Source organism: Rhinatrema bivittatum, chromosome 5 (assembly GCF_901001135.1).
Source record: "Rhinatrema bivittatum chromosome 5, aRhiBiv1.1, whole genome shotgun sequence".
Classification (NCBI taxonomy): domain Eukaryota; kingdom Metazoa; phylum Chordata; class Amphibia; order Gymnophiona; family Rhinatrematidae; genus Rhinatrema; species Rhinatrema bivittatum.
Window position 1 is genome coordinate 193,026,299 of NC_042619.1, and position 10,570 is coordinate 193,036,868.

At 36.2% G+C, this 10,570-nt stretch overlaps 1 protein-coding gene across 1 annotated transcript; it reads left to right on the plus strand.

Annotated features, from left to right (window-relative positions):
* The first annotated feature begins 1,428 nt into the window (after nt 1-1,428).
* Nucleotides 1,429-10,236, plus strand: SLITRK6 (SLIT and NTRK like family member 6). The gene is made up of 2 exons (XM_029603059.1): nt 1,429-1,983; nt 6,343-10,236. Exon 2 carries the CDS (start codon nt 6,367-6,369, stop codon nt 8,893-8,895), a length of 2,529 nt encoding a protein of 842 aa, XP_029458919.1. The 5' UTR covers nt 1,429-1,983; nt 6,343-6,366; the 3' UTR covers nt 8,896-10,236.
* The last annotated feature ends 334 nt before the right edge of the window (nt 10,237-10,570 follow it).

Consider the following 10,570-nt stretch of genomic DNA (forward strand, 5'->3'; position numbering starts at 1 on the left):
TGTTTACTTATGCAGCATTACCTATCTTCTAGTGCTTTACTAAGTTGTCCCTTCCCCCTCTCCCTGTTATGATGTACTTTCACTCTACTGTTAAAATGTGAACCGACATGATGTTTCATACTAATGCCGGTATAGAAATAGTTATAAATAAATAAATAAATAAATAATCCAAATCTCTCTCTATATAATACTAAGCAGGGAGTGAGAGGGGGGAAAGCAGAACTGGATACAGACAGCAACCAACATGGGCCCTGACTTTTATAGTCTGGGGTTCTAACACAGAGACATAAGGGCAAAAAGTACAGGGCGGCTTCTGCAGCCAAGACCCAAAGCAAAGAATGTCAAGCAGCATTGTCTGAATAATCAAGAAGGCTCCTCACCCAGTAAACATGTTGCTAGCAATAATTTATTATGGGTTTGACAGTTGCTTGGTTTTGATTGTAAATATTACTACACTTATCATAAGGCTTGGGGTTAACTGCATGAAGTGGCAGATAGTATAGGACCATAAGAAGCTTTCTGCAATCATTACTATGTGACTATATATATGTATAAAGAGAAAGAAATACACATGAAAAAATATTAGCAGGGTCTCTTTAAACAGTAAATCTTCTGACATTGCAAACATCCTTCTTCTCTTCCATATTTTGTTTCTTTTTTTTGTTGTTGTTGTTGTTGCAGAAATCTTCCTCCCATCCTTCACCCCCCCCCCCAAAAAAAAAACAACAAAAAAAAAAAAAACAAACAAACCTGGAAGATCGATGTATTGGTAAATGGACCAGAAATAGTAGAATATTGATATCCAGATATTTAAACCTCATCAAGTTGCAGATATCATGGAAATATCTCACAAAGCACTCTTTAGAGTCAATCTATACGAGTGCAGTTATTACACTAGCTGCATTCACACTGTGACTGCATCTAGGATATATTATGTTGTGCTTACTAGTTAGCATCTTCTTTCAATACACCGGATGAAACAGAGTTCTCCCTCCTGCAGTTTTGCAAAGGATGCATGTGCAAACCTTTCTTCTACTGCAATTCCTCTGCAACTGAAGATCTGTGCCAGACAATACGAACACTGGTAATTCAGAAGATAACGTTGCATATTTTAAATTAATGTATTTTACTTTGACTGTGATGTATTTGCAGGGATAAAAAAGCACAATTCTACCCCTCTAAAATGCATGCTACGGTTTACATCAGTCACTGTAAAAGGAATGGTCTGCAACACGAATGAGTAAACATATTCCTTTGAATGTTACCTCGTCTACTGTTAGCTGTTTCGGTAACACCCACAAAAAAAGTGGTAAGGTTAGTTTACAGCAGGAGGAGGAGTCTGGTTCTACGAAGGTGGAGTTGAATTTTGTGTTATACGACACTAACAGATTAAAAGATCGCTGATGGGGAAGGACTTACAGAACGAGTCAAAAGTCAAGAAGTCTCTTTATTTACGCCTACCTCCTAGCCCCTGGCAATCTGACTAATAACAAACTGAGCTAACAAGAAAAGCTAGAAGGAGAAAAGAGAACACAGTCTCAGTGGGGATTTAAAATCTAAGAAAATCGAGAGTGATCGTTGCTAGTTCTGGTTAACAGATGGCTTTCTTACTCAGCTCAGCAGCTTGAAAATGCTTACAGATATCCCTGCAAGTCAGCGTACTGTAACTGGGAAGTATGCTGTGAATTTTAATTAAGAAAGGACAAGTGCTGTGGATGAACTCCTGCATATTCAGTTTAATACACTGTCTGCTGTCGTTTTTTTCTCTAGCTTTTAGACTCAGTTACGGGTAAATGCATGTGTACTTGTATTTGCAGTAAAAAAAAAAAAAAAAGTAAATAAATATACCTACGATTGTACTCTGCTGTCTTCAAAAAAATTGTGCTACAATCCAAAAGCTGCTTCAGTCCTACACTGATTGAAGAAGAAAGCTGCATTTCTCTCCAACTCGCTATTACAGATACCAGTGCCACTGCTTCACAGGTGAGAACATTTTCCTTTTTTTAAATGTATAAGGTGTGTTGAAATGACTTTAGTCTCAATGAAATGTTCGCTATTAATTAACAACAGCTTTCACTTTCAACAACTTTTACAATGTTGAATTGAATGATTCGGGTTAAAAGATGAGTGTTTCAAAATGCTGCTGATCCAACTGGGTAGCAACTTGGGTAGCAAATCTTAATGCATTGACTTCTGATGCAACAACAGGGCTTATACTTTAAAATAAAGAGCCAGACAGATTTTGAGTTTACGATGAGGGTTTTATTTTTTGAAACCTTATTGCTTCAGAAACATTGTATATCTTAATAAACTTCGGAGCATAACAGGCAAAACAAGTAGCTAATAAAAAAAGTTGTACTTTACCTGCGTGTTTCAGTATTCCGTGTGATTTTTTTCCCCAAGTTCCTATTTGGTATGACTTCAGAAAAACTGAAATAATCAAAGTAGCAAAGGAGTAGATGTAAGGTTTCCATTTCTTTTAACATTAAGTATATTACATATGCATTCAATGCCTTTTAACACATTCTGTCTGCATGTCAGCATTTTAAAATGCAATCCATATTTTTGGGAAGTTGGTGCATTTTTAGTGGGTTTTGGGAATTTCAATCGTGTATAATTGCTTATTGCTCTAGCACAGAGAATAATGTAACATGCATTACTGATAACTGTTTTGCATTTACTTTTTTCTGAAATTTCCAGGACAACAAAATAAGGGAAATATGGTCTTTCTGATTTTCCTTTTCAAAGAACTGTAATGGGAGCTTCAGTGTCTTTTTGATTTTTAGAATCTAAGTTGGCTGCCAAACTGACTACAGAACACTGAATTCCCTTTTAATTAGTAGTAATGAGAAGGATTATACATTATCTGATATAAAAACATCCATTTGGAATGCATAACAAATACACGATTATTACAATTCTACCTTCCTCCACCTCTCCCAGCTATCAGATTTCCAAACCATTAGAATACAGATGTGCCAAAAAAAAGGGGGCTAGCCACCACTTGAAACTGCCAATTATCAGAGCATTCACTTGTAGGTGGAGTTTACTAGATCTCATTTTGTAATCATGTTAATAAGCATACATTACAGGATACAGATGATCATACTGGGAACTTTACCATTTATCCTTGGCTTTAGTGCATTTTTATTTTCATAGTGTGTAATCACAATCCAATAAAACCCCTCTTTCAGGTGATTACTCATTTTACATATTCATGAAAATAGGATCATTATATTTAATCTCATCTCTGATTTAGATATTAATATTTGGATTTCTCTGTACTGGTACTTTTCTGCAATGCACCTAGTTCACTTTTCAGAACAAGCTTAAAATATAAACATCCCTCCATTAAAATTAACTGCAGACATTGAAAATTCAAAGTCTTAAAATGTTGACTGCATATGCTGAAATCCTTTTAATAACATCAGATATTCTTTTTAATCTGTTCATGAATTCAACTTTTCAGTAAACTAAAAATTACATGTGAGTTATCAAATTGCATGTGATTCCTATGTCCTTCTAGAAAATGATTATTTAGAGAAGTAGTAAACAACTTAAGTACTACTACTACAACTACTACTACTACTACTACTACTTAGCATTTCTACAGTGATATTCAACATATGCAGTGCTACATAGTTTACTTGCTAAGGTTTTGAAAAACCAAAGTATGATAAGAAGCATACAGCATGTAAAAGTATTACTGCAACCCAAATACCTCAAAATGAGATCAGTCCATGCAGTGCCTTGTCCAACAATGAAGGGGAAAGTCTGTGAGTCAGATGTTTGTGCAACAGAGTGGTTGAAGAATTACTTAAGAATAACACATAATATGATTTATAATACTGATCTTTTAATATGAAAATCAGACTGCTGATCTTTCTATTAATGAAACAGACTGTTCATTAAATTTATATAAAGAACAAGGCATGCAGACCTGGAAGACTATTGTGAACTAAACTCTTGCTAACTCTTGCTAACAATATGAATCCAAAAATAGGCTGAAATTTCAAGGGTCTTATCGTTGTTGCAATTTTTAAAGTTCCCTGGAAATAGTATTGCATTTTGCTTTGAGTGAGTGGGGAGGGGGTGTTTGTTGGTTTACTGTGTGAGTACTGCATGACAAGTTTGAATGCTGTACTTGAGGAGATCAAATGACATCAGAAAAGTAATCAAAAACTGTCTTTGAAATCAATTGAACTCTGTGCAATGTAAAAAAGAAAATGTGTGTACAGAATGAAGCAATACATTTATACAGTGAGTATTTTTAGGAAGCTGGAAGCAAATGTTCTTGTATGTTTGGCTCTTCAAACATTATAGCATGAAAAAACATACAGCATATTTATTTTTAAATAATTAACTACAGTGTATGAGAGAAATATGGCCTTCTAAAGTTGCTAAACAGGTAGTTTCCTGAAGAGCAATGTGTCATATGAAACACTAGTAACTTAGCTATATGTAAACACCTCCAAGGTGATATTTGATCTGAAAGGCAATTCAGATTTCATGCTCCTGATATTATTTGTGGCCAATTAATTGAATATTTCATGTTTGTAAATTAGATGTTAAATAGTACATTTCAGAGTCAGATATGCAAAGTTTTTTTTCCACAGATTAAAAAAAAATGGAAGAAAATAAACTTTTAGTACATTTTGCTCTGTATTTATAATTTCATAATGTCTCTTATTCAAAAATTTTATTGTAAAACTCAGAATTACCTAGATCAATTGATATCAGATTCATCTGTATTCTGCTGTTTAGAGGTGCAGGTGTGGGTGAACTGGGAGGAGTTCAGGGTGAAGTACTAGGATGGTCTTGGTGAACTGGATGAACTGGCAGAAGTATCAGCAAACTGGTGATTTCAAGTATGAACACATATTTAAAAAAAATATTTGCCTATGTGTATAAATCAGGGTTTTACATGAACAAGTCATTTTTTTTCACACCTAAAATATATGTATCTATAGTTATAAAATTGGTAGAAAAAGTATGTGTTTTTATTATATTGCAAATATATGCTTATCCTGAAATATATGCATGCAAATTTTCAAAGTTTATAAAACTGTACAGCAACCCACTGTACAGTTTATAAATACTATGCACATCTATGTACATGCACAAATCCAGTAATGTGAATAGATTTGAAAGTTACTCTCTAATAATATTTAGTGGAACATTATTAATCTACATAAGATAGTCTATTTTACCTATATGAATTTTGCTTTTAAATTAACCTTTCCTTCAATTTATAATTTGTTTTTACAAATACACGGCATATTTTTGAATATTGTAAAAATATTGAGAATTTAGCATGTCTAAGAAAGTATAGTATTATAATGTAACAATAGTGTAAAAATATCAAACTTTAGGACCTTGCAAAATCACTCACACACTGGCTAAAAGGATATTCATTAGGAAGCAGACTATTAAACCCAGTTAAGTGAACATTCTAGGCTTGATGCCTTTGTCAAACAGACTGTGGATTTCAGTTTGCTTCTGGGTCCTAAAGAATGCTGATCTACATATTTTGTTGTGTTGCTATATAGTACAAGTGAGTTTTTTCCTAATAGCTATAGACACACAAATCAAAAAGTCAATGTAAAGAGTGCTAACATAGGAATTTTACATATATTAACTTGGCACTCTATTACACATACTAACAACTGATGGCAATGATATGCAAATTAAGAAATACAGTAAAGTATACATGTACTTCATCTATGGATGCTGTTACAAAAACTTAACTCTATCTCTTGAGGTGTGCTTAAGTTTTTTGGAATAATGCATCTGAAAAACAGCTTGTGAATGTACTATACTTTGGCGCTAAAATGAAAGCTATTTTTCATAGTTTTGCATTTCATTGCTTCATTAGTATGTTATTTATGTTTAAATTGGCAAAAGCTAATTTGTATATATTAAAAGTGATCTTACTACTTGTAAACCCTGGTTTCTTGCACTAATGCTTTTACATGCATGTTAATGCTTGAAGCAGCATTAGCACATTTTGGTCCAGTAGCTTCGACGTCTATGATAGAGTATTTAAAAAATGTTAACCCAATATATGCAATTGCCCTTGATATAAAATCTTCCAGCCAATGCATATTACAAAACACTAATGACTCTTTCCTATTTCATTATTATATTTATAGATTTACACAAGCCATTAGTCAACGTCTTTATTTTATTTTTTCTTTTCTAGAATATAATAGTAGTATGGACTATGTTAACTCTTTAAAAAGAATGCATCAATGTCTAAACCTTTTGCAAAAAGTCAAAATATAATTATTACTCATGTTAAAAATTGAAATTATAATATATATTTCAATTTATATTTTGCAGAGCCAGCTTCAATTGATTGACAATATGAAGGTTTGGATTCTAATTTTATTTTCAGTTATAATCATCTCTGTCTCTGAAGGAACACAGTATAATTCATCATCAACCAGAGGATCCTGTGACTCTTTTTGTTTTTGTGAAGAAAAGGATGGTATTATATTAATAAACTGTGAAGAAAGAGGCATTACAAATGTATCTCAGATTAATGTACCACTATCACAGTTATTCCATCTTAGTCTACTAAACAATGGGTTGTCAAAGTTACAAGTTCATGATTTTTCTCGTCTTACCAATATGATATCGCTGTATCTTGGATTTAATAATATTGCAGATATTGCTTCTGGATCTTTCAATGGTCTCAGTCATCTTAAAGAACTTCATATCAATCACAATTCCTTAGAAATAATTAGAGAGGATACTTTTCATGGATTAGAAAACCTGGAATTTCTTCAAGCTGATAACAACTTTATCACAACAATTGAGTCAAGTGCCTTCAGCAAGCTCAGCAGACTAAAAGTACTTATTCTAAATGATAATGCAATTGAATTTCTTCCAGCAAACATATTTCGTTTTGTACCGCTGACCCACTTAGACCTCAGAGGAAATCAATTACAAACATTGCCTTATGTTGGATTTTTAGAACACATTGGCAGAATACTGGATCTTCAGTTGGAGGACAATAAGTGGATATGCAACTGTGACTTAGTACAGCTAAAGACCTGGCTGGAAAATATGCCTCCACAATCCGTAATAGGTGATGTTGTATGCAACAGCCCTCCAAATCTCAAAAATAGCATTCTAAGTAGATTGAAAAAGGAAACATTTTGCCCCACTGATCCTATAAATAAACCTGATGATCCTTCAGAGTCAATACATTTGGTAGTAACAACTTCTGTGCGTGATGGCCACATACCAACTAAACTAATACCTCTTCCTAAAGCTCCCACTAAGGAACCTAATTTAGTGCTTCATGTCTCAAAGCCAGCTACTCAGTCTCCAGGGATATCCTGCCCTATCCCTTGCCATTGTACCAGCCATGCCATCTCTGGGCTTTTAATCCATTGCCAGGAACGCAATATAGAAAGCTTATCTGATCTAGGACTCCCACCCAAAAACCCTAGAAAGTTATTTCTGGCAGGTAATATTATTCAAATGCTTTTAAAGTCTGATCTGGTGGAATATGAAAGTTTGGAGATGCTTCATTTGGGAAATAATCGAATTGAGATTATTGAAGAAGGATCCTTTCTAAATTTTACTAGACTGCAGAAACTCTACCTAAATGGGAATCATCTTACAAAACTTAATGGAAATTTATTCCTTGGACTACAGCTCTTAGAATATTTGTATCTTGAATATAATGTAATAAAAGAAATCTTGCCAGGGACATTTACTAACATGCCAAAACTGAAAGTTTTATACTTAAACAACAACCGCCTTCAAACTTTGCCACCTCATATTTTTTTAGGAGTTCCATTAGCAAGATTAAATCTTAAATCAAACCAATTTTCACATTTACCTGTAAGCAATGTCTTGGATGAACTTGATTTGTTGGTACAGATTGAACTGGAGGACAATCCTTGGGACTGTACTTGTGATTTAATTGGATTTAAACAGTGGATACAGAAACTTAGCAAGACTATAATGATAAATGAAATTCTTTGTAAATACCCAGGAACTCTAGCAAAACAAGAATTGAAGTCACTAAATAGTGATCTACTTTGCCCAGGTTTAGTAAACAGCCCAGACCAGCCAACTCAAGCCAGTTTTATAATTGTGACAACTCCAACATCTACTACCACAACAAACACAGCTGATACTATTTTACGATCAATTACAGATTTTGTCCCACTATCAGTTTTAATACTTGGTCTACTTATTGTGTTTATAACAATTGTATTTTGTGCTGCCGGTGTAATTGTTCTTGTTTTGCAACGGAGGAAAAGATACAAAAAGAAACAAGCAGATGAACAGATAAGAGAAAATAGTCCTGTACGTCTTCAATATAGCATGTATGGTCACAAAATGACCCACCAGACATCTGAACATCCAACTGCAACTCTCTATGACCAGCACATGGTCAACCCCATGGTTCACGTTTACCGGACTCCACCATTCAGCCCAAAGAATGTAGAACATCAGGAAGAAGAGGATGAAAAAGAAGTAAATGATTCCAAACATCTCCGAAGAAGTCTTCTTGAAAGAGAAAATGATTCACCTCTCACAGGCCCAAATCTCAAATTCAGAGCTGCAGACCACTCACCAGAATTTTTAACCTTTCAAGATGCCAGTTCATTGTACAGAAATATCCTTGAGAAAGAAAGAGAACTTCAGCAACTAGGAATTACAGAGTACTTAAGAAAAAGCATTGCTCAGCTCCAGCCTGACACTGAGCATCATTATCCTGGTACACGTGAGGAGCTCAAGATAATGGAGACACTTATGTATGCCAGACCAAGGAACTTTTTAGTGGAACAAACAAAAAATGAGTACTTTGAACTCAAAGCCAATTTGCATGCCGAACCTGATTATCTGGAAGTTCTAGAACAGCAAACATGACGTATTTCACTGGTATGGGCAAAAACTGTAGTCTTTGCCAACACTTTTGTAAATAAAAAGTGCCTTATAATTTTGTCATCAGTAAGGGGTCGATTTTAAGACCTGCGTGCGCATGTCCATGTGCATGTGGTTCCTGGCATGTGCACATGGATGCACCAATTTTATAATATGTACACGCTGGCGTACGCATATTATAAAATCCAATGGCTGCACACACATGCACACTGGATTTTAGAATTTCCCCACATATGTGTGGGAAGCTCACGACTCTTGCACGCAGGGGATGGAATTTTAGAAAGATATGGCGATATAATCGGGCCTCCCCCAGTACCCTCCCAGTCCACTCCAATTAAGGAGTGGACTGGGAGGGAACTTTCTTATCCCTAACCCTACCCTTCCTACTTCTTCCCCTCTCCTCCCTGACCCCTAAGCTAACCCTACCTATCCCTAATTTTTTTAATTTTAATACTTACTTCTCCCCACAAGCAGAAGTAATCTCTGTGGACTGGCTGGCTGCTGGTGCATGCTTCTCCGGGGCAGTGGCTAATGGCATTTTCCTGTCCCAACCCCCAACCGGCTCCTCCCCACTCACACCATTCCCCCCCCCCCCGGCTCACCACTTTTGCAGTGCCCAGCACTTCAACGTTTAAGGGGGGTTACATGCATGGTCGGGCCCATTCTAAAATGCATGTGGAGCGCACAAGGCCCAGCCATGAACATATCTGCCATTTTTTTACGTGCATGGCCCTTTTAAAATTGGGCCATTAGAGTTTAAGCACAGCAGTAATCCAAGAGACTCTCAGGGATCACTGTTAGAAGCCATTGGAATATTTGTAAACAATTTATCTATCACCCTAATATAACAGGAACATTGTGAATGATTAAAGCAAACAAAATTGCTATAGTCAGTTGTGGTTTTTTACAGTATGTATGTGTCCATTCCATGTATAGAATAATATAAAATATTTATATTGCTTTAATCATGTCTTGAATTGGATTATACTAGCTAAAGTTTGCTCATGAGGTAAAATAAAGATAGGCATCTTTTAAATTTTGAACAGAAAAATGCAAAAAGTCTTCAAGTCATTTTGGGGCACATTTACTAAAGATTTTCTCCTATTCTGTGTTAATGGGGAAAATGCTTGACCAATGATTTAATTTTATAAAACTTCTGGCCTGGAAAAAGTTCAGCATATATATACATGCACACATATAGGGGCAGATTTTCAAAGTCTTACGCGCGTAAATCCAGGAGGATTACATGCACTGGGCCTATTTTCAAAAGGCCTGGCAGCACACGTAAAGCCCAGGAACATGATTATGTCCCGGGGCTTTTCTGAATGGGCGGGCAGGGGGCGGGATGGGGATGGGGGTGGGGAAGATGGTCCGGGGGTGTGGTGGGGCGGTCTGGGGGCGGTCTGGGAGGTGTGGCCGAGGACTCCGGCACAGTGGCCGGGGGATCGCACACCGGCACAGCACTCGGCTGCCATGCGTAACTTCCGAAACAAACGTACAGTTTTGTTTTTTTTCGGGCTGGGGGGCGGGACAGGTAGGGGAAGGGAGGGGAGGGGAAGGTGGGGGGGGGGAGGGAATGGAGAAAGCCAGCTGGTCTCCCCGAGGGCTCAGCAAGTACAAGGTGCACTAGTGTGCACCCCCTTGCGTGTGCCGACCCCTG

Excerpts from the sequence above, each read along its gene's own strand:
- SLITRK6 (XM_029603059.1), top strand. The coding sequence starts at position 6,367 with ATGAAGGTTTGGATTCTAATTTTATTTTCAGTTATAATCATCTCTGTC.